General features: G+C 43.9%; 9 protein-coding genes across 9 annotated transcripts; 5 read left to right on the top strand and 4 right to left on the bottom strand.

The window, feature by feature from the left end:
• Window positions 1-163: 163 nt before the first annotated feature.
• PHALS_12832 (uncharacterized protein) lies at window positions 164-2750 on the top strand (the record flags this gene model as incomplete). Its single annotated transcript, XM_024728464.1, has 2 exons — window positions 164-1369; window positions 1434-2750. 2 exons carry the CDS (start codon window positions 164-166, stop codon window positions 2748-2750), a joined length of 2523 nt encoding a protein of 840 aa, XP_024578939.1.
• An 85-nt stretch (window positions 2751-2835) lies between these two features.
• On the top strand, window positions 2836-4119 carry PHALS_12831 (acetate kinase; the record flags this gene model as incomplete). Its single annotated transcript, XM_024728463.1, has 1 exon — window positions 2836-4119. One exon carries the CDS (start codon window positions 2836-2838, stop codon window positions 4117-4119), a length of 1284 nt encoding a protein of 427 aa, XP_024578938.1.
• A 66-nt stretch (window positions 4120-4185) lies between these two features.
• PHALS_12830 (CAATT-binding transcription factor/60S ribosomal subunit biogenesis protein) lies at window positions 4186-6693 on the bottom strand (the record flags this gene model as incomplete). The annotated part of the gene is made up of 1 exon (XM_024728462.1): window positions 4186-6693. The coding sequence occupies one exon, from the start codon at window positions 6691-6693 to the stop codon at window positions 4186-4188; it is 2508 nt and encodes an 835-aa protein (XP_024578937.1).
• A 294-nt stretch (window positions 6694-6987) lies between these two features.
• Window positions 6988-11761, bottom strand: PHALS_12829 (Nuclear pore complex, Nup160 component; the record flags this gene model as incomplete). Its single annotated transcript, XM_024728461.1, has 2 exons — window positions 6988-11543; window positions 11641-11761. The coding sequence occupies 2 exons, from the start codon at window positions 11759-11761 to the stop codon at window positions 6988-6990; spliced, it is 4677 nt and encodes a 1558-aa protein (XP_024578936.1).
• Window positions 11762-11890: 129 nt separating this feature from the next.
• PHALS_12828 (vesicle transport protein) lies at window positions 11891-12433 on the top strand (the record flags this gene model as incomplete). Its single annotated transcript, XM_024728460.1, has 1 exon — window positions 11891-12433. The coding sequence occupies one exon, from the start codon at window positions 11891-11893 to the stop codon at window positions 12431-12433; it is 543 nt and encodes a 180-aa protein (XP_024578935.1).
• Window positions 12434-12436: 3 nt separating this feature from the next.
• Window positions 12437-13101, bottom strand: PHALS_14638 (Endoplasmic reticulum, protein Pkr1). The gene has a single exon (XM_024728459.2). The coding sequence runs from the start codon at window positions 12829-12831 to the stop codon at window positions 12556-12558; it is 276 nt and encodes a 91-aa protein (XP_024578934.1). The 5' UTR covers window positions 12832-13101; the 3' UTR covers window positions 12437-12555.
• Window positions 13102-13419: 318 nt separating this feature from the next.
• On the top strand, window positions 13420-14324 carry PHALS_14640 (uncharacterized protein). Its single transcript, XM_036407535.1, has one exon. It carries the CDS (start codon window positions 13826-13828, stop codon window positions 14078-14080), a length of 255 nt encoding a protein of 84 aa, XP_036263229.1. The 5' UTR covers window positions 13420-13825; the 3' UTR covers window positions 14081-14324.
• A 31-nt stretch (window positions 14325-14355) lies between these two features.
• PHALS_12827 (uncharacterized protein) lies at window positions 14356-15351 on the top strand (the record flags this gene model as incomplete). Its single annotated transcript, XM_024728456.1, has 1 exon — window positions 14356-15351. The coding sequence occupies one exon, from the start codon at window positions 14356-14358 to the stop codon at window positions 15349-15351; it is 996 nt and encodes a 331-aa protein (XP_024578932.1).
• A 69-nt stretch (window positions 15352-15420) lies between these two features.
• On the bottom strand, window positions 15421-16404 carry PHALS_12826 (replication factor c subunit 2; the record flags this gene model as incomplete). Its single annotated transcript, XM_024728455.1, has 1 exon — window positions 15421-16404. The coding sequence occupies one exon, from the start codon at window positions 16402-16404 to the stop codon at window positions 15421-15423; it is 984 nt and encodes a 327-aa protein (XP_024578931.1).
• Window positions 16405-23880: the final 7476 nt, after the last annotated feature.

Here is a 23880-nt window from a genome sequence, read left to right as displayed (position 1 = left end):
CTAAATTAAACACTGTCCCCCAGTCCCAACATGTTTAATTTATACAGGTTTTACTGTACATGTCTTCTCTTCTGGATCGTCAATAAGTCAAATTTTGATTTCCTTTTTAACCAATCGTTGCCGTGCTCAGCAAAAAAATTCCAAAAGCCGGCGTGGCTACACGATGGCAGCACTTAAAGGAGATGATAACGGCACTAAAGACAACGCGAATGCACCTTGGATGCTTCCAGACTGGGAAGAATACAGTGAATCAGCTAAAAGCAGCATTGGTGTGAATTGGAGCGATGTCGAGGCTGATGTGAGTCTGGACACGGCTAGCAGTGTGACTAGCACTGAGCACCAGCGTGTATATCGCATGCAACGCGTTAGAGGTGGCTATTCGGGCACAAAACAACAAAGCTTAAAAGACATGCACTTGGTGTATATGCAACGCAGACAAGAGGAGACTTCTCGAGGACTTTCGAGTGTCCACAGCAGCACCAATTGGTTTCAACCCGTATCTTGTGTGTCACCCCGAATTCTGAAGGAAAAACAACAGTCGCCAATGGTAAAGCAGATGGATAATATAGCGGAGAGGAAATTGCTAGTGCAACAGAAAGAGATAAGTGCAGAGCTTCAAGCGGTGAGAAAGCAGCTGGGTGATTTTCAGAGTATTTGGCAGAAGACTATCAAAGCAGATGTTGTCGTGTCAGCAAAAGAGGAAGAAAGCTCACAAGGATCGACGGTGCAAAGCTCTTGCTCTTCTCAAGTTCCTTTTCGACAAAAAAGAAAGGAAGCAGCAGTTCAGACGGAGGAAGACGATGCAGTGATACAATGGCTCTTGCTGCTTACGCAAGAAGTGGAGAGGATGGGAAGAAGCTACTCTCATAAATCAACTGATAATTTACTATCGGAAGTGTCATTTCAAGCTGAAAGCTACAATTGTAACTATGGCGACGATAATGCAAATGTGACGCTTGTCGCGAATGACAAAAATACGACTGTGGAGTCATGGCATATTGGACATGCACTCAAAAATGTCGTTCCATCAGAAGTAGCGAAACATTTCTTAGCTTTAGAAATTGCTATTGCAAGTTTAAATGAAGCTGTGGAGCAGCAAAGACGTCGACACTGTATCAACTATGATCGTGCGATACAACAAGTACAAGGGTATCATCAAGAGCGATTGCAGCGTGTGATTGACGAGTCACTTGCAGAACTAAAACTTGTTCGAGGGAGATACAAGAAGAAGGAAACTTGCTTAGAGGAAGAGCTGCGCACTGCGAAAAATGAAATTGAACAATTGAAACAAAGTTCAGCAGAATCCAAACACAGAGAGAAATTAGATCGAGAATCGTTAGAGTTTCAGCTTGCATTGGCAAAGGAGCAGGTGCGTTGTACTGCCTAGAAGATTTTGAATGGAATGACTGATGTTGTGTATTCTAAAATCATAGCACAGTCATAATTGCCGACGTTACGAAAATGAATTAGAGCAATTAAGAACACAACTAGACGTCGTGCAAGCCGAGCGAAAACAAATGGCAAGTCAACATAGAGATACTCGTGAAGTCATTGTGCAGGCAAAAGAGGGGGCAGCTGCACTAGAGCGGCAGTGTCAAGCTTTAAAAACTCAGCAAGAGCAGGCGAAGGAGCTACATGAGCGAAAGGTCCGCGAGCTTCAAGACACGATTCAACAGCTACGTGAAAGCAAGAAGGTTTTGGAGACTCAATTTGCCAACGATAAAGACGCTTTGATCAAAAGTATGGAACATTTTAAAAGATCAAAGCAAAAAGAAGTGGACGACCTCGAAGTGCGCTTTCGAACTGAGTTCGAACAAAAGATAATACATGACAATCTTCCCGAGAAAGTGGAAAGTCTTAAGAAAGAACATGAAGAAGTATTGAACACAATAGCAACAGAGCACAAACGTCAACTTGAGCAATTAGAGGTGAAATTACAGAAGACGCGAATTGTTGATTCTTCTAGCGTGCGTAACATCGAGACACAAACCGATGTGCCTTTCATCGAAGCGAAAACGTCTCGAGTGAACGACGAGACTCATGCAGAAATCGAAAAACTTCGAAGACGTTGTCAAGCTTTGGAAAAGCTACTGGACAGAAAATTCCAAGAGACGTTGTTGCCAATATCAAGTCGCAAGTGTGAATCTTGTCATTCAGATGACGATATTTCAACCAAAAGTTTTCGTCAAGATGATGTCAATGGCAATCGTACTAGCATTCAAAGTTTCAACAGTATTTACTCCGTTGCAAGTGGAAAAAATCGAGCACTCGCTCGAGCTCTTCTCGATTCTTCACGTAACACTCAACTATCTGGTAGCAAATGTCTCGGTTCATCACATAATTCACTCAACAGTCAATTATCTGATAACAAAGAATCAGTTTCAATTATGAACGAAACAACATTGGCCACTGATGAAGCAACATTGGGTTCACATGAAATGTGGGATTCCGCCTCGTTCACGTCTATTGATACAACAGATGACGTCTCTTCTTTTGCTTTAAAGTATGTGACACCTCGTCAACGGACGCAAGAAATGCTATCACTTGTCCGTCAAATGAAACAATCAGTTGCTTCATCACATGAAAGTCTTGAGCCTGATCCAGAGACAAGTTGGGTAACACCCAAGCAGAACTTTTCGATGATAAGACACTTCAATGTGAAAACTGGTAATTTGAATTCTTTACCTAATATTGCCGGGGGAAGGTCCGACACACTAGGCACATCAACCTTCGATGATCTGTTAGAATAAAGGGCATTAAAACATTTCGGATTACAATATAATAATTTACAATTATTGCAATAATTTAAGTTACTATACAATCAGATATTTTCCCATGCTGTCATCAAAACTCCTACGTACGAGGTTTGTCACTCGCAACGTGTCAACGTCCGTCGCGAATTCGCATCTTCTCGTGATTAATGCTGGCAGCTCATCTCTCAAATATTCACTGTTTAATTTGCACTCGAATGGTGTGGGTGCTGCTGTTTTCACAGGCCTCGTCGAACTATCGACATCTAGTAACAAGAATGGACGCATTACACACAAGACTCTCGCAACTGGTAAGAAAGATCTTATCGAGTTGCCTTTAAATTCACATCGAAACGCCTTTGAGACTGCTGTGAATGAATATTTTGGATCTTATCTTGACGGTATTAAAGCCGTTGGCCATCGCGTCGTACATGGTGGCGAGACTTTCAATTGTGCTTCACTAGTGGATAATCAAGTCATTGAAGCCATAAAATCCAATATCAAATTGGCTCCACTGCACAATCCAAATAATTTATTGGGAATTCAAATGGCGACCGAACTTTTTGGTTCATGTCCACAAGTTGTGGTTTTTGACACGGCATTTCACGCTACAATGCCACCGAAAGCTTTTACTTATGGTATTCCATACAAACTTTACAATGATTTAGGCATCCGTCGCTATGGTTTTCACGGTACAAGTCACCAATATGTAGCGAAAAAAGCTGCGAGTTATTTAAATGAATCTTTGGATGAATGTAATTTCATTACATGTCATTTGGGTAATGGCTCTAGTCTTGCTGCAATTGAAAATGGGTATTGTATTGATACAAGTATGGGAATGACTCCACTCGAAGGACTAATAATGGGTACACGTTGTGGTGATATTGATCCAGCTCTTCACGCTTTCTTATGTAAAGAACTTAATATGACTATTGAGGAGGTGGATAGTATGCTTAATAAAAAGAGTGGTCTTCTTGGAATCTGTGGAGATAGTGACATTCGTATTATTCAAGACCGTGTACGTATGAAAAATGATATTTATGCTTCATTAGCTTTAGATGTCTTTGCTCACCGTGTTCGCAAGTATCTTGGAGCTTACATACTGGAAATGAATGGGAAATTAGATGCGCTCATTTTTACGGCAGGAATTGGTGAGAATTCAGCGATAATTCGTGAACGTGTGTGTCAAAATCTTTCATTTTTTGGAATTGAACTGAATGATGAAAAGAATGTCATGTCAATTATGGGCTCAGGTCCTGTGGAAATTCAGTCAGAGAATGCAAGGACGAAAGTGTTGGTCATTAATACAGATGAAGAACGTAGCATTGCAGAACAAACTTACGAAGTAGCTTTGACTAAAAAATCTTGAGATCAATACTATTGTGATATGCTCATCGAATTTATGATTACGAGCTTCCAATACTATCACATTTCTCTATTCTCGTCTCCCCTTTTTCGTCTTGTTTCCTTTTTTCTGCTTCGTCATAGCATCCTTCACAATCCGATCATAATCATCAGCACTAGCAAACATTCCTTTTCGTTTTTCTCCACTCTTAGGAAGTATCTGTTTCTTTTTCTTAGCATCGAAACTTTGCATTTCTTCTTGAAGTACTTGATCCTCATCATCTGCATCTATAATCGAAAAGTCCAAATCTTTCTCTAGTTCCTCTTCATCACTCTCATCTTCCTTCGAATCTTCATCCTCTAAATCACTCCATCCACTCACATCAGGATCTTCATCATCATAATCTCCATCTTTCATCATTCCTTCGGCCAATTCTTGAGCAAATGCATCAATCTCAGCATTATCTTCAATATCCACAAGTGCCTCTTCATTCTTTTCATTCTTCGATTTCTTTCGACGATTCTTTCCATGTGTAGTTTCTCGAATTGCACGTTCTTTAAAAAATTTGTAAAAAAATTCATCACTTGCTTCAACATTCGTTTCTAAAACACGTTCCGTATTAATTGGAACAAATGTCCAATTCTTAGCTTTCGTTCCATTCAAATTCTTCGTTTCCAAAACTTTCTGACGAGGTTTTTTATTCACAAATTTCTCAAAAAATGCATGCATCGTAAAATCCACTAATGGATCACCAGCGTTTTGAATTCCCATCTGATGCTCATTTTCAATTAATTGTCGAGTAAAACTCTGTACTGACGGATGATAATGATGAGTAAAAAGCAAAAGTTCCCACAAACATGCTTTCTCTGCACCAGCATATAATGGATTTCGTTTTTTCGCATCGTACCCCATTTGTACCTTTGTCGAATTCAAGTGTACCCCATTGTTTTGACAAGACATACTATCTTTGTCATTTTCAAACATTCGAGCCAAAACTTTTGCTGATCTTTCTGTTTCATTCACTAAATCGTCACCTTCTTCACTTTCATTCTCTATCTCTTCATCCTCATGTTCAACTTCCTCACTCTTGACATCATTAAAGTGCTCCATATCATCATCATGACCATTTCCAGAACCAATTTCAGGTTGATTTAATAATGTTCGTAATTGTGGCTTTACTTTGAGCAATTCCGACAATAAAAACAAGACTCCACATACAAAAGCTGGTGTCATGCTACTAGCTACTTGTAGCAAACGTTTCATAAATGCTCCAACACGTGCAGGTGATACATCTGCTTTCATAGCTCGAAAAATCAAATTGAGAAAAAGTGTATGTTTTGACGTTTCACGTACTTTTGGATCAAGTAACTTGTGATATAACGCAGTGTAAAATCGATCGGAAACGGAATTAGTACTATTCATAACTTGGAATAATAACATTAATGCTTGTACACTTGTACTATGATGAGCACGATGTACCACTTGAAACAACGCATCAATCTCATTTCGCAACTGAAGTGAAGTTGTATTTGCATATGGAAATGCACGATTCACCCCAACTAGCAACGCACTGAGTAATTTACGATCCATAGCTTCATTTGAAATAGGTACATGTTTCTTTTTTGTCTTTTTGTGCTCATTTTTCGTTTTGGGCACTTTATCTTGATTATGTACTTGTTTCGTAAATAATCCAAAATATACTAAAATCAAATGATTTGCAAGATCAGCATCCACGCCACCACTTTCAAGATAAATCTGATTCAAGTATAACACAGCATTGTATTTGGCACGATCTGATACTTTTGATCGTGTCAACAATCGTTCAACTTCATCTACTACCACACGTTTCATAGCTGGATGATCATGCAACAATTCTTGCAACATTCGATGTATGTACGCAGCAATTTTACGGTCAGGATCCCCAAGTTTATTTACTAGCATAGCCAAAAGTACCACTTCTTGTTCCGGTTTAGCCTTTAATAATGCATTAGTTGTACGAAGACACGCACGCTTGTGACAGTCAATGGCATCGTCCATTCCAGAAGCCAAAACATTCAGAAGTTGAGTGTACACACTTTTTAAACAGTGTTCAAAAAACCATAAAACCAAGTGACCAGGTGAGTGCAAAGCTGCACGCAACGGATGTTGATGAAAAAAACGAAGTTTTGCCTCATTTGGCAATAAAGTATTGAGAAAAAGATCTTTTAGTGAATCAATTGCCATGAGACTCTCCCGTCGCGCTTTCTTACTCGCCATAGTGATAAGCTGGCCAAGACGCAAGAGTGAGTGAAGTGGTGACGCTTGTATTGTGAGCGTGAGTGCAGCGACGCGATCGGACAAAGTACCTGATTTCATCATTGTTGCCAAATACTTGTCATCACTTGACATTTTGCTACTTTTTTGCGCCTCGAAACGTGCCACTTCAGTTTCGAGCAACTGTTGCGCTTGTTGCTTTAAAGTAACCACCAGTTCGTCAGTTGCATTAAATGACTCGCTAGCTTGATGTTTAAGCTTTGGCTTAATCTTCGGCTCAACATCGTACCAGGACACACCCTCTCCAAGCAGCGTCACGAGCTGGCTCAAGTTGCCAGTCTCCATCTTGTTGTCTTTCATTGCTTTCTACTACTTTGGAGCCAACCAACTGTGGAAGACGATACAGTCTTTACAATCTGTTTACACAGGTGATGTAACATGACATGCATAATATTTTGGCTAAGCCTGCAATTCGTTTTTTCATTGCAATTTCATATCAGAAATCGAAAAATATGGATGGCAACTTATTTTACTCTAAACGTTAGGCAAAATTGGAGTCGTTAAGTTAACTAATGCATGTTTATACTTCAATTTGATCCAACTAACCAAATCGAGAGCAACAACGCAAACAATCATCGACTACGAGTCCAACGCAATGCCACTCCGTGCAACATTTGCCGCTTCTTGAGCCTGTTGAAGTGCATGAACTGAATTCATATAGCGCATCAAAAGTTGCCGAAGGCTGTGATCCTGTTCGCGCAACTTTTCCACGGCAGCTTTCGAGACGTTGCCACTTGTTTCATGCTTCAGTACCGCATCTGTCGAGTCTAGCAAACTATCTACAAGATTATAAGGAATCCATGGCAAATCGGGCAACTTCGTGCCTATTTTCTGAGTTTGAGCTTCAAACTTTAAGTTGATCTGGTCCATACTGTCTGATAACAGACTTTCAACCAGTTGCAGACCTTCACTCAGCAAACCATGTTTCAAATAAAGTATCAGCAACTTTGCAGGGTTGCCACACGTTGAGTCGCTTAAACGATTACGTAGCCACAATGGCAACTTTAGTTTCCGATTATTTTGTTGCCACATATCCAACACCGTCTCAGCCGCAATTTCATATTGTTGCAGTGATGCAACATGCAAAAGTACCATTTCCAGCAAATCCCACAACAAATCACGATCGGCTCGTGCAACTGAAGACGCCATTGTTGAATGGTCATTTGCGACACAATAACGTGCCAACGATTGGGTGAGGCCACACATACTTGCATTCGAGCATCTAGTTGCAATGTCAGTGGCCACTTCAATTGTCAAAACACCAGCTCGTCGACGTTCTGCCACTGTCGATTGGCCAACATTATGGCAACTATTATACACTGCATCAATGAGCAAGGCAATCACTTCATTTCCATCCATCGTACTTAAGAGAAGACTTTCCGAATGACCAATTGCCAACAATCGCAACTTTCCATCCAAAATTGCCAATTCTCGTCGCATATCATCAAGTGTTACAACATTTAACATCATCCGAGTTGCATAATTGCCATCACGTTTGGCCATTGCCAATTCTTCTGTGTGTAATTTACGTACAACCCATCGATTGGCAACTGGTAAAACTCGCAAAGCGTTACATGCAGCATTTAAAGCATTACGTTGAGATTCTAAAGCAATTTTGGACGTCGAAACCGCAAGACGCAGTCGAAGTGCAAGTGCGTAGAGTGACGACGCGGCGTTAGCAGGCTGTTGTTTGCGTAGGTAAAAAGAATAGAGTAAATTGTAATATCGTACAGCATTGGCATCGAGACCATCACTCTTCACCCCTGTGGCATTAGCAGCTTGCCACAAAATATGTTTTTCCACATGCAAATCAAGTGGTCCCCACTGTAGCTCACAGATCAAATCCAAGTGACCATAACGGTACAATTCCTTAACAAGATAATTCACGCATTCTCGCGCTGTTTCTTCCGCTTCTACCGTCGCTTCCGAGCCACTACAAGCACCAGACAAGTCAACAAGGTGCATGAGGGCAAGATGTGCGTCACGAAATAATTGCTCCTCCACGGAATATTTGAACACATTAACCCAAAGAAATGATTGCACAGCAAAACTTTGAGCATCATCCTCATGAGTGATGTGACCTAATGCTTGGGTGACTAAAGTCCATAAAAATCCTAGCAACTGGTCATAATGACCACGTGGTACTGTCTCTTTTAATAAACCCACGACATCGTAAATAAATTGATCTAGTGTTTGGTTCGGGAGTGATGGTCGATGTTGACGTTCAGCGAAAAAGTGGCACAGGCAAATGCGAAAGCAACGAATTGCTTGTTGGAAACACCATCGCGCATGTTGTGCATTTAGAGTTTGTGTTGCCGCCATTTGTCCTTCAGATGACAAACACTCTCCAATCGATCGAATGTATTGATGCATATGCTCAGCTTTGGCATTTTGCGCTTTCCGTGTCACATCCCGGAGAGCGCAACAAAATATAGCACGCAACAAGCGAAATTGGTGGTGTTTGTGCAAAAATTGCACCATTGCAGCGTGAGGTTGCGCCACATAGTGTACAATCTCTTGCATAAAAGCTACTAACACACCATGTGCATCTTCAAGTTGCACGTTGTTTGTCGCATTTGCAAGTTGCAACACAGAGAGTGCTCGTAAAAAGTTTTCCGAATGAGCAAGTTTGCGATTATTGTCCAATAGAAACGTCGAAAGCAGTGGTGGCAACAAAGTGGCCGATAGACCTTTGCCACTTTCGTCGTGAGACATTCCTCGTGTAGCAACATATTGGCAAAGTCTCCAACGTTGATAAATTGTGACAGCTTTAGGCAACACTTCCCGCTCGAGTTTACTTAAAGTAGAACAACTCAAAAAACTTGGTCGAGAGTCCACAATAAAGGCAAGAAAAAGTACCACACGAAGCGATTGATGGCACAATTCATCAATTATCTTTGTAGCCATTTGTCCAAATGCAAAACACATTTGAGAACTAGCAAACAACGTACGTGGAGCTTTGGAACTTGAATCTGTCGAGATTTCCGAGATGTTATAATCGTCTGAGTCACCGGCCATGTCTTCATCAAAGTCAAGAGGATTTTTCATTGTTGAATGGTGATACTTATGTGTCTCATCCATCTTGTCAAAAATAAATAATTGTGCAACAAGATCATTAAACACTTGGTCGTGAAAACTAATATCTCCACCAAGAATTGTACTCAGACGCAAAATTGACTGTGTCAGTGCAATTTCGGGGATACATTTTAAATCAATACTTTTTTTTGGCATCAATCCAAGACGAACACAATGTCGTGCCATAGCCACAAATGATTCAATTTTCCAATCCGAAGATACATCAAGTATTTCACGATGGATAAAAGATTGAAAACTTTGACTTGGAAATGCATCAAAGATCGGCAGTACGTCCAGTACTATCTCATCGACACATTCACTACTTGTAGTTTGTTTTTCTTTTTGAGACAAAAGTGATGTCGTGATTGAAAACGCAGATGGAAATAGAAACGACACACGATTACGTCGCAACATCACTGGTGTACCAGGAAGCAAAGCGTTTGTCGTAGTGATAAAACCAATGGGTACTGTTTCACAATGCCAGTGTTTTGTACATAATGCAATTAAATCTTTCCAAATTTGAACTCGTGCTAGATTTTGAGTCGATGGATTTCTATCACCAAATGATTCTTTTAAACGACTCGAAACAAAATGAATGAGCATTTCTTTATACTTGGACTCTTGAGTTTCACTTCGAAACGACTGAATACCAATATGAACATCATTACTTTCCCTTCCTTTCAATGCAGTTAATACATTCTGTCGAGAAAATCGACCAGGAAGTAAAATACGTTCCGTAAAAAAATCGTCAATTCTCGTCACGACATTTTCTTCCTTCAATTCAAAAAGCCAGTCATTGTCTTCCGTCTCAAACTTTTGCATTTGTACATCCAAAGTATTGATCACTTGACCCATAATTCGTTTTGGACCAGTTAATGCCATTGGATTTGGATGAATCATAACTTGCTCACTATCTAATGAACGCCATGAAGAGAATAAAAAGTTGGTATCAACTGCAAAATCTATCATTTTCAATCCACGTTTTCGTTGAGGTGACTCCATAGAAAAAATTCTTGCCGTTTGTAAAGCCAAATCGTAACTACTAGCACCAGCATTTGAGATTATAGTAGATGGCATGTCTCCTCGAAGCAAATAAATCTCTGATGAAGGTGATATTGTCGTGTCTAGATGTACCAGCAATCGGCAATTATCAGATGTTGTTGGTGGCAACGCGATGATCTTGGCATTAGTGAGATAGATGCTACTTTTTGGAGATTCATCTTCAGCATCTAAACTCTCGTCATTCCATTCATTCTGATCGTTTTCGTCCTCACGTATCCATGGCATAACTAAATTTCGTAAGTCTTGTCTTCCTATACACGATTGTGAGCCAAAACTCCACACTCTCAATACGCAATCCGTTGATATCGTCACAACACAAACGTCTTTTTCCTCATCTTTCTCATCATCATCTTCAACTTGAATACACGTCATGGCAATAACAGCAGCTCCTTCGTCTTGCTTTTCGTTTCGTTTTCCATTTGGCATGAATGTTGCAGTTGTTTTACGTAAAATACCATGCCAGATCCAACTCATAACAGATGTATCCGTAAACACAAATTCATGTATTTTTTCTTCATCTTGAGGAAGTCCAAAGTTTACACCAATGACTTGTCCACAATCTGTTCCAAGAACTACATTATATTCATTCACCCACAATGCTGTTGATACAATTTCATGAGATTTTAATGACTGAATGACGTCCCAATATTTTCGTGTAGCAACTTTTGGTTCTGGAAATGCCGTAACATTTGCATTTGAAAAGATACTACAATCTAATTCAGTAGGTACACGATACTTCAATCGATGGATTGTACCAGCGTGTGTCACAATGTTAATACTCACAACATGATCTTCCCAACTTTCAACTGCAAAAACTCCTGATGAAACAATCGGAGCCATCAAATCCACACGAATCCCATTTTGTTTTAACGATATATTGAGACTAAATTCACGAAAAACAATTACATTTTGAACCACACGCCAACATAGAAAACGATCGCGTAAACGTTCCATTTGAAAGTAAAAACTTCCAGATCCTGTGCAGTCAATGGTATGTACTGAAATAAGATCAGGTGAAATACAAAATGAAAAAAGATAGAAATGACAATCAAAAGGTTAGAAATAAATAGAAATAAGGAAGGGAAAGGAACGTACCGCGCGCAAAGCTTTTGTGTGGTTGTAAAGTATCGGATGGATTCGAGATAACAAAACGTGGAAGCTCCTTGTCATCGTCTTCAAAACAAGCAAATTGCGCCTCTTGAAAAAGCGGCTGCATGCTTTAAAACGATACGTGGATGGTGATAGCGCAGTTGTAGTTAAGTACGAATCTGAGTTGGATATTTGTGAATTGTTTTGAGTCGACCAAATTTTGTATCTTCATTTCCCTAACGACATTTAATTCAATATGATGGATACTTTACGGTGGCAGAGACAGAAGCTTTTGGACCCTGAAAGTGGTGAGCCGACCGAAGACTCGCTTAGATCTGATGCTGGTGTTTCATTATGTCCAAGTTTATCGTATCACGAGCGTTTTATCGGCTGCATCACGTGTTTTCTCTTAGGTTTTATACTGTCGTTGGGCTCAACATTCCGATTAGCGAAATTAATGCACGGCAATCCAGCACCTTTTGCCATCGCTTATACTATTGGCAACATTCTCTCTATTGGCTCGACCACATTTTTTGTCGGTCCATGGAAACAAATGCAGACAATGTTCCATACGAAACGTCGCTATTCAGCCGTGTTTTACGTCAGTTTTATCTTTGTAACGCTATTATTGTGCTTTTCGCATCACATTCATCATCGACTGTTCTTCGTCTTGATTTCGTTGCTCGTGCAATTCATGGCTTTGATTTGGTACACGCTTTCGTACGTACCCTATGGTCGAACAATCGCAAAGACTACTTGTAAACGTTTTCTTGGGTTATCCAATGACGACGATATGTAGAACGAAGCTAAGAACAAGACTAAGTATAACCAAGTACACTTTGATACATAAGTAGCATGAGTAATGATAAGAAACGAGTCAAAACTGATTTTGTATTTAATTTGCTTCAGCCGTATTCTGTCTCAGTTCGTTTTGGGTCTTTGAGAAGACTTTTCGCTCTGTTTGTCATCTTGTGCTACATGTATGTGCTTGAGATCTTTAGCTTCGATCATGAACCAATTGATAGAAATTGTAAGTCCAATCACAAGGAATAGCATAATGAAGACATGGTATGAGTCTTCTAACTCAGTGTAGACAAGTGATAGCATCACGACAAATAGTAACGCCAGTACAACATTCAGCACGATGACGAACTCGCGGCTACCAGGCCGTAGAAAATTTTGGACCACGCTTTGCATCGATGATGGAATTCTTTTCAGACTAAATTCTTGATTATAAATCCAACTATTATCCTAAAGGATACGTAAGGAATAACCCAAGGGTATGATTATTATTGAAGGTAAGACAAGCAAATTAATATTGAGCTCTTTGAATTTTTGTGACGTGAGGAAAACTAGAGGTGAAAAACAAAAAGCGACATCCGTCTCTGCACCGACGTCCAAAGACATAGAGCTCGACATGGCGGGCATGACATAAGATGTAGTCTGCTACCCTGCATCAAAGCGAAGAATTAAACATTAAAAATAAAAGGACGAAATAAAATACTTTACTCACAAAAAGCACGTGAATGAACCTTTGTCCTCGCATCCGTTATAAGATCTAGAGCCATGCTTTCCAGTAGTATTGTGAGTGTATTTGGAGATTGTTCAATCATGATTTGTCGTCAGGATTGCGGCGAGTTTACCGTACACATTGCACAAAGGAAGCTAGTGACTCTCAGAAACCGTGTAAACAAACGCAGAGATTGACACGTGCGCTTCTACCAAAATGGAACCGAGAGTTGGTTAAGGAACCGACATTGAGAGCTCGCTTTGCTATAGAAAAGTACGTAGAACAATCCAACCTTATTCGCTGCCCAACCGAATATATCCATTAATGAAATTACCCTCAAGATACGTCGTCACTTTTGCTGTGTCAATCGATAACGCCCAGCTGCACGAAAAAGTTTGTGGCCATAATAATCGAAGAGTTGTTTACAAAGTTGAGTTTCAGAGAGATAGCACTGAGTGCAAGGGCCAGCGCCATTTTGGCATTTCTTATACCATTTTTTGCTCGCTAAAGTATCGCATTTTCGTTTCTTTGAAGAGACGTCTGGCTCTTTATCTGCTCATCCTGAACCAGTAGCTCTAACAGCGGGTTCGTCCAATGACTGACAGGATTTTCGGACAGTGATCATTCAAATTTCATTCTCAGTTTTCGACACACCCAGAACATCACAAATCAGTCTTGCCAATGAGAATTCACTTCATTTTTTTTATTATAACTTTGGTAACTTTTGTATCCAAGACTAACTCTGTTGGTGGCCTCGCTGGCGATAGACCGAGTATACTTGTTATTCCCAACTCAAAAACCGAATTTGAGCCGCCAACGGAAGCTGAAGAGGCCAAGACTACGATATCCACCTCACCACAAGAAGCTAAAAAGGTCAAGACTAGTTTTTTTATCAAGGCTGTTTTAATCAGATTAGTTAAGTGCTTCAAGGCTTAAACATCGATTTTAGGATCGGAAGTCGCCGGTGGTCGCAGCTGAAATGCGCCATATACTTCGTAATACATCGAGTATTCAAATATCCTTCTTCGCTTTCATAAACGACAAGATCAATCGTAGCTACACGTCTAGGCGTCCCATATGACAATTACCCCCCAAACTACCGATCTCTCGCACTCTTTTGACTCTATTTTCGCTTTGATCATCAACTTAAATATAGTTACAATTTACTACTCTTTCCAACTCTCCACGTTCCAAATCTTGCGCTATTGCACATGGCAACCCCATCTCGCGACGGCGGTTTTAGTAATTTAAGCTTTATATCAGTCGGTGATCCTTACGGCCAAAAGAAAGCAAAGGAACGAGGTCAAGGAGGCGATTTAAAACCTTTTCTTACATGCCCGTCGAAAAAAGGTCAACTAGCTGCCACTTTTGGTCCAGGTTACCCCAAGTTTGATCCACTTGGCGGCGAGTACGCCGAACAGTATAAATTAGAATGTCGCCGTCGACTTGAAAATACAAAAAAGTTTGTCAAACCAAATGGATTTTGTTTCTCGAATCCTGCTCAGAGTCACACTGGCTCAGGAGATTATTATGGAGCATTTAGCAAGTTTGAACGGAATGAAGATGAGATTCACAAAGTCATTCAGGAAAATGCAATGTCTCGACCTAATCCAAAAGCTAGACAGTTTGAAAAGAAAAACGTGCTTACGAACCCTGGAAGTCGCGGGACGTTTGGGTATGCTAATACTACAATCGGTGAAACTATCCCAGCGATGGACGCCGACTATGGATCTGAGCGGAGGGTTGCTTTACTTGACATTGCACAACATAGAGAAGCTGTTGGTGATCGCAAGCCATTTAAATCTACTGCAGAAGGAGTGGATTTTTTTGACAGTCACGAACATGTTGCAGCATCTCGAATTTTGAGCTGGGATGAGCAGTGTCAGGCCAGACGACAAGATGCAAAAGAAACGATGAATCCTAAGGAACGTGCAACAGCTAGCGCACCAAGTTATAAACCATGGAGGCCCAATTATCCAATTGTAGATGGCGTATTTGAGAAATTTCCAGAGAGTTTACCAGAGCCATACGATGAAGCCATTGTGAATCGTGCCATGCTGCCTATACGCCGTAATCCCGTTAAACTTGCAACTAAAAACTTACCCGAATCATTACGCGAACGTAAGGCATTTAAACCTAGTAGTGGACCAAAGACCAAGCTTACTCGAGGAACGTGCTTGCTTGGTATTTCGAAGCACCATATCTGATAACAAGTATAAAATTCCCTTATAAAGATAGGTTACTTTTATACATCACCTTCTCCTACGCTGATCTTTTCAAGGTTTTGTCTTTAAAGCCAATGCGACAGAGCACAGCCGAGCCACAAGTCCATGGATTTGCAGTAGAGATGACACTCCGTCAGCAATGCACATGTGAGTGGTGCCAATACGCTTAATAAATTCCAATTTCAATTTCTCGTCCTCCATTGGCAGCGCCTTGCATACTCTGAAAATTGTTCCAATGATATCTAACGACGAATAACCACTTTTCCATAATGCAATTGCCTGCTTCTCAGCTCCATCAATCTCTCCAGCAGCACAATGATTTAAGATCTCACGTACAACAGCTGGATGAGGTTGGTCGCAAACTTTAAACACGTTTTCATCACTGATAAAATTAAATCCACTTGCTGTAGCCTGTAAATTATTAAGCGCATTGCGCATGTCACCTTCTGCTGTAAAAATGAGTGCAGCAAGTCCTTCCTCATTGTAGCCAACATTCTCCTGTTGACATACAGTCAGTAGACGACGTAGGAGCATCTCGTCCGGTAGCCGTGTGAAACGCAATATAGCGCAACGACTCTGAATAGGTTCAATAACTTTTGTTGAATTGTTGCAAGCCAGTGCGAATCGAGTTGTAGCCGAAAAGATCTCCATGGTACGACGTAATGCTTGCTGAGCTGCGGCGGTCATAGAGTCGGCCTCATCCAGAATGACAATCTTATGGCGGCCAGGAGGTAGCGTCACTTTTTGTTGTGCAAACATCTTAATCTTGCTACGAACCGTGTCGATACCACGATCATCTGATGCATTAAGCTCTAGTACCGCCTGCTTTACGCTAGTACCGAGTAACTCGCGTGCTAGACACAAAATACTTGTGGTCTTTCCAGTTCCTGGTGGGCCAGCGAGGATCAAATTTGTCATGTTTCCCATCTTTGCCATAGCCTGCAAACTTGCGATTGTATCGCGATTGCCCACGACGTCCGCTAGAAGGCGCGGTCGGTACTTTTCAACCCACGGCGCCTCGAAATCGTCGGCCATGATATAATAGTGTACGTGGAATTAGAAGCCTTTGATTTTATAGTCTCTATGAGAGTTAAATTGTTTACTGGTGCTCTTTGTAAATGCCGCCAACTAAGATCTTGTTGTTTGTAAGTTTAAATAAGATTAGACAATTGCCAGCATCGTGAAAAATTTGATACAGCTTGAGCTGACGATACTCTGTATTATCTTTATGGACTGCGCCAGCGAATGCATAAGCTCACTATAAATTTTGGACGATATTACAGCAACGAGGTCATAATTGCCAGCATGAAGCACGTTGTGACAAAGTAGAAATACGCTGATCAGATGTTGCAAAGTGTGGCTGCGCTTTATTGGCGTGATCACGGCTCAACCGACTGCGAACCGCGTCATGAGGTGAGAAACTCCATCGCTGCGTTGTGTTGTCGGAACAGTGACCCTTGATCTCAATGACACCCAACAAGAAGGCTTGCTTACTCACAAGCTCATATATTTTTTTATTACGTAAAAGTACCTGCCTTTCAAGAATATGAGGCGTGATCCATGGACTTCCACGCTTTTCTCCATGATCAAATGATCCTTGATGTATGAATACTCGAGAACTTCAGTTCTCGAGTAACGTTTCACACAGCTTCCCACCAAATTGTTTTCTAAAGACATTGGTCGGCACGAGACCAGTGCACGAAGTCACCTTTGCTGATGTTGCCAGCATGCCCCGCTTGGCGATCTATTGCTGCATTTCCTTGCGGTTTTTGACTTTTTAGTGTATCTCCGGCAGACTATTACGTAGAAGATCAAGCTCATCGTGGAGCTTTTCCAAATCGATGCGCAAAACCTAAAGCTTGTCATTTATGCCTTATTTCTCAGTAGAGTCGAGGGGCTCTGACGAGGTGAGCATCGTGTAAGGCACAACAGGCACCTTGATGCTGAGAGTAAACAGGGTTCTGTTTCAGGTTGATTTGGACAAGCGATGATGTGCTTGACAGTACTACTGACCCACGGATGATACACTGATCATCCGCTCGTTCTGGGTCGTGGCGCACACCGAGTACATTTATACTCACTCCACCCGCACGACGTCGCTTCACGGGCAAACAAACAGCTCTTGTTTGCGTTCAGCTTCGATCAATTATCTTGCATACGTGCAAAGAACTTTTGTAGCACTGGGATTATGTAATACTATCTTGGCGAACACGACAACTACCGTCTACTCACACCACAAAACAATTCCACAGATACCTCCTGCATCAGGTTCTGGTAATGCAGTGGCGAATCAGTAGCGCACTGTGGTACTCGTAATGGCGTAAACAACATACAGCTTACGTTGAAAATGAGCGTCTCATGTGGGTCTTCGTTAAGTTGAAGCTGCCAGAATCATATGAGCTGTCAAACTTGGTGAAGTACACTGCATCCTTTACCCTCACGTTTATCGTCAGTATAAAACCATGATAGATTTTCAGTATTGGTCGGCCGCAGGTCCACCAGTGGTACGATAGCATATTTCAGGGCCCTTCTTGTGGATTGAAGTTCGGCACATGCACAGCGGCTCTGATGTTTTGTACAACGTACGTGAATACTTACAAAGTCTAGACACTTCGCAAAAAACTTGCACTTGGTAGTACTTGTAGTCAATCCACGCCTGATCTCCCGGCTGGGCTCGGAGGGTGTGGCGAACCTCGTTGAGCAAGGGCACGAGGCCATACGCGTGCGCCTAGAGGCGTTTTTCAACTCTGTTAGAGCACTTACACCAAAATCTGTCAGCGTCGACAGCGTCTACGACGCCACCGTTGACGACGGATGATTCCTTCTGACCCAGGCCGCTCATGGTGAGCGTTAAGACCTTCGAAGGTAAGGATGGAGAGAGCTTTCTTCTCTGGATGAGAGAAGCCGAGATAGTTATGTCATCCGCCATGATCCAAAACGAGCAACAGCGCGTGGCGCTAGTTATCCCCAAGCTGGGGGGCCGAGCGCAAGTATGGGCACTAACGTGCAGCGTTTCGGTTGAAGCGGCGTTGCTCCCCTGGGAGAAACCAAAGCAGCAGCTTCTGCGACTATTCTCGTTACCTACTCAGGCATATCGCGTGAGATTGCGTCTCCTTGCTTCTCGACAGGGCAAGAAGGAGCTGGTGGACGTTGTCCAAGAGTTGAGAACTCTCATTGCAAGGGTGACAGCAGATCCTCTCCCCGAGGCGGTCGCCGTGACCGTCTTTATGATGGGCCTCCGCACTTGGGTGGCCAGAATGAAAGTCTTCCGTGTACATCCGTCTTCTTTTGAAGAAGCGGTGAACGTGGTATTTAATGTCGAATTCGACTTCAAGTCCGCACGACTTGGTTGAAATGCACACCCTCATAGCTCATCGATCAGGCCGGAGTCAATGGATCTCAGCTGTGCTGAAAGAGAGGAGGAAAGCTTCGAGCTGCCGAGCAATGTGAAAACATCCGACGGTGTTTTGTTTGTGATGCCATCCGTCATCTTCGGACGGGTTGCCCCGCAAGGCGCGTAAAGGTTCATCGGACCGACGCCTTTCTTCTAACAAGCCGGGTTAGACGCGGGGAATCGAGACAACCCAGTAAGCGCGGGGTGCCGTACTGAAAGAGTACTGAGTTCTGGTGAGCCTCAAAGCGGCAGTGAGCAGCAAGGCTCAGCCCCAAATGGCATTGTGCTCTTGAGCATGGAATGTGTGTGCGAGCCAAGCTTGCTGGTCGTAAAATCGACCGTGAAGGGCATAGAAAAGCCACGGAGGATTCTGATCGATCCCGGGCTTTGAGAAATACTGCTCGACGCATCACGATCGAAGGAAGTCAGCCGTATGCTGAGGCGCTGAAAGCGCGGTTGAGTGACATCGTCACTGTTCGCTTAGCGACAAGGGCTTGTGTCACTGTGCCGAGGGTCCCTATGAATCTCGGTGTCAAGTTTCTTGACTTTATTATCATGGAACGCTGCTAAATATTAGACTTAAGTTCAAGGTATGACCTTATCCTTGGTTTGGCATTGTTGAAAACCATGAGCCATGGATCAATCGGAGGTCGAAGACCTTGGGCGCTACGCGCGTGTCTCCTGGTGGAGCTTTGGTGAGTCATGAACCGACCTCTGCTAGGAAGCAGAAGCGCCATTGGCGCGGGCACTGGGCCGGGACGGTCAATGTGCTGGATTTCGGAGTATCCGAGTTGTTTGACAACTCGGATACATCGAAGGTTTATTGGACAAGAGTCTCGAGCATGGCTCGCGGGCTGAACGTTGAGTGGCACGTAACCCACTGAGCACTGCTCAAAAATTAAAGCAGTCGCTACATGCCAATAGTGGCATGGCTGGCCAAAGGCCAAGGCATCAAGGACGAGGTCCCAGTGATGTACGTGGAGTGTCACTTAGCCCATTGAGCACTGCTCACGTAACAAGCGTTGCTGCATGTTAAAAGTGTCATGGTCGGACGAGGTCCGGGCACCTTAGGCGAGGCCCTAGTGATGCGCGTGGAGTGGCACGTAATGTACTGACTACTCCGGTTGAAGCAGCTGCTGCATGCCAAGAGTGGCCTGATCGGACGAGATCCGAGGCATCTTGGGCAAGGCCCTTCTATGCGCGTGGAGTGGCACATTATCCACTGGACGAAGACAGCAAAAATAGCATCTCTTCGTTGGATTTGTTGATAACATCAAGGCTCCGATGGAGCAAGGAGAGGGGACACTGGACGACGCTGAGTGCGTGTTCCCACTGGTCTCGATGAGATAAAACCTCTATAGAGAGTAGACGGCGAAGCAGTATGATATCTTTAAGACGCAGGGCGTCGACTCTGACCCATCGTGTGTCTACCGTAGACGATAGCGCACATACACTTGTCAACGGCATGAAGGAGGTAGATGACGGCGACGTCACCCTCGAGGCTATTTCTGCTGTAGATGCTCTTCTTGAGCTGGATGAGATGTTCTTCGGAGAGTCTGGCGGTGCCTTGAAGGCAGGCGATTTAGCCAAGGTGGTCGTCAAACGACCGAAAGAGGAGATTAAGTCGTCGTCGCTTCTGGATGAAGCTGTCCTAGAGGACTCCAGAGGGTGCTGAACGCACGAACTGGATCGTCGATCCTGTAGTATCCCTTGGATCCGTACTATTCCTTGATAAAGGATATTCAAGACGTCGTATCCAAAGACCCGCCGTCGGTCCTACCTTCGGACCGAGGTGTGCTCCATGAGATTGACCTGGTTCCGGGAGGCAAAACCTGCGTAACACGCCAATACCCCTGCCCAAGGAGCAGAGTGATGTCATTGACGCCTTCTTCCGTGCGAAGCACGACGCAGGAATAGTGCGTGAGAGCAAGTCTCCCAATTGGACACTCACGTGTTGTGTCCGGGTGCCGAACGGCAAGTGGTGTATCGTTCATGCTTACAATTAGCTAACCCTAGCAATATGGTTGGCTGTACAAAATACGGTGCACTCGACTTGGTCGATGGTTATGACCAATTGCCCATTGGAGCGAGTGCTATTCCGCTGACAGCGCTGAGTACTCCGAGCGGGATGCTTTGGAATTGGTTGGTGATGCCCAAGGGCTGTCAAATGCACCAGCAACATTCAACCGTTTTGTGACGCCATTTTTCAGGCCCCTCCGGGCGTATGCACAGACATATTCGACGACAGCTTTGTCCACAGTCGTGCGGGGCACGGGAGGACAGATGTGGACAACCACATCGTTCATTTGAGAGCGTTGCTTGAGTTCGTGCGCACGAATAAGCTGTATGCTGTTGCAGATAAATGCATCTTCGGCGCTGAAGAAATCTACTTGTTAGAGTGCTTCATTGAGAAGCGTGTCTTTCGAGCGGATCCCGCTAAGATCAAGGTCATTTATGAACTAGCCGGTTTCAAAGAACCGAAAGGGCTTGCGCAAGTGGCTTGGACTCGCTAACTACTTGCACAAGTATATTGCGAATTATGCGGGAATGGCACGGCCATTGTCGAATCTCCTTAAGAAGGGTACGGAATGATGTTGGGACACGAGGCTTCTGACAGGGTCAAAGACAGCCTCCTTCAGGCACCAATCTTGGCGTTGCCGGATCTTGATCGTTCTTTTTCGTGTCGTCTGTAATGCTTCGGACTTTGCCATCGGCTGTGCACTGCTAAAAGCAGACGTCGAGGGGCGAGATCGGATGATCGCGTTCAAATCTCGCCAGCTTAAGGCTGCGGAGAAGAACTGACTTATCTATGACAAGTAATTACTTGCGACGAAGTATGCATTTGTCAAGTTCAGAGTGCACCTGCTTGGCTCAAAGCCGTTTGTGATCTACACAGATCATGTATCATTACGCACTGCGATTCAGTCGCCTGACGCTCGCAGAGGATGGCCAGGTGGCTCTGATTCTTCGCAGAATATAACCTCGAGGTGAATTATACGCCAGGAAAGCAGAATGCTTTGGATGATGCGTTGTCATGCAGACTGGACAATGAGCTTGCTCATGTCACGACGGTGACGTCGTCAGTGGTGGACTTGATCCGCGCCGCATATGCTGGTGATGGTGTATGTGAAGCGCTGCTACAGGCTCTCAGGGGCAACGAGTTTATAAGCTCGGACGAACTATTGTCGGCGCGTTTGCGCGCACGTTTGCCCCGATTATCGTTAGATAACGCGTCGCTGTATTATAGCACCGATTCGGCGAATACGCCACGAATTGTGGAATCTCAAAATGAAGATTTCAAATACTGTTTCTTCTATGAGGCCCCCGACACGCCACTCAATGGTCATCTCGGTCATGAGAAGACGTACAGCTCTGTAAACTGCGCTGTACAAATGGACGAGTACATAGGTGCGCACATGTGAGACGTGCCACAGTGTAAAACCCCTCTTCGAATGCGGCGGCGCCGCTGGCCTTTACCGGTACCCTACCGGTATTAGCAGTCTATGAGTATGGACTTTGTGTTTGGCCTGCCGAAGGACTTAGCGGGCAACACAAGTGTGGTTGTCTTTGTGGGCCGTATGAGCAAGATGGCTTATCTTGCGGCAGTGTCGGACACCATCGACGGTGTAACAACAGCGACGCTGTTTATAAATCGTGTTTCTCGACAACATGGACTCCCGGAGCCAATTGTCTCTGATAGAGACCCACGCTTCACTGAGAAGTTCTAGTCAACAGTCTTCAGGGTGCTGGGCACCATGTTGACTATGTCAGCAACGGACCATCCGCATACCGATAGTAAGACCGAGCACGTGAATCATGCCATTGTAGATGTTCTTCGCAGCATCTGCACTGAGCCACCGAAGCGCTAGAGCGCTAAGTTGCCACTCGTAGACTTTGCTTTGATCAATGCAGTGCATTCATCTACCGGCTATACACCGTTCTACGGACTTATTAATCCTCGTGTCCCGCTGACGCCGCCATCCCATGACTACGGGTTTGGTAAGGGAGAAATAGCCGAACGGCTAGCTGATTTCAGCCCCCTCATCGTGCGTAAGGAAGGCGAGGACTTCCTGTCTACTAGACTAAGTGTCTTACGACATATTCGCGATGCGATGGCTAAAAGCCAAGCCATGCAGAAGGATTATGCGGACGGAAAAGGAGAAGAAATGTTGAAAGCTCGAGGACCTGATTTTATTTAACGCTAGAACTCTTCTAACACATCGCGTTTCTGCTGGCTTTAAGACGAAGCTCCGTCCACGGTTTACTTTTTATGGTCGTGGCCAAGCGAGGCCTAGCGTGTACGCTGATCTTTCCGAGAAAGATGCGCGCCCATCCGATGTTTTAGGTTGCCGCTTATTAAGTCGTACTGAGATCCGGCACACGCGAACGCGGAAGCAGTGGTGCCGGAGCGGCGCTCAAAGGCGCTCGACCACCCAGAAGTTGATTCAGCACCTGGTTTTAACGGCACCAGGTGCCCCACCGTCGCACGAAGTGACGTATTCGTCTTCTAGACGGCCAGGAGCCACTCCGACAGAGCTCGGTAATCATCAACGCCAGGCAGTCGGTGCACAAAGTGCTCCAGACTCTCGAGGTCTTCCGCACAGCGGTAGGCGCTCTCTGAGAGATGCTCGGCAGAGTGCCGATCACGACGGAATTTGTCCTCCAACGCTCGAATAGCATCGCGAGTCACCGCACGGCGATCGACTAAGTCGTCATCGTCCGCCGCCGTCTCTTCTCGATGAGAATGGTGGCGTCCACTACCACGTAGAACACCTTGTGGGTCGGCGTCGTCGATGGAGTTTAACCCAATATCTTGTGAAGTGGCGGGGATACCCAGACGCCGAGAACTCGTGGGAGTTTGTGGTGCCAATTCGGCAAGACCACCCAGACGTCGTAGACGCTTATGATCAGAAAAATCATGACGATTCGCGTCGCCTTGCACACCACGCTTCTTGGCAGTAGCTCGGAAAGTCGGAGGGCCATGAGCTGATCCCAAACAGCGGCTCTGAGCTGCTGCTGTCGCAAATTTACCCGTGTGAGAAACCACAGAGCTTGCAGGAGCGTTATAATTTGTTTCATATGTCGCTGGGGGACAATACACTGAAGTCGGCGTTGCG

This window comes from Plasmopara halstedii, assembly GCF_900000015.1.
Source record: "Plasmopara halstedii genome assembly, contig: Scaffold_650, whole genome shotgun sequence".
Lineage (NCBI taxonomy): Eukaryota > Oomycota > Peronosporomycetes > Peronosporales > Peronosporaceae > Plasmopara > Plasmopara halstedii.
Note: the sequence above shows the minus strand (reverse complement) of the source record. Positions and strands in the feature narration are given on the sequence as shown.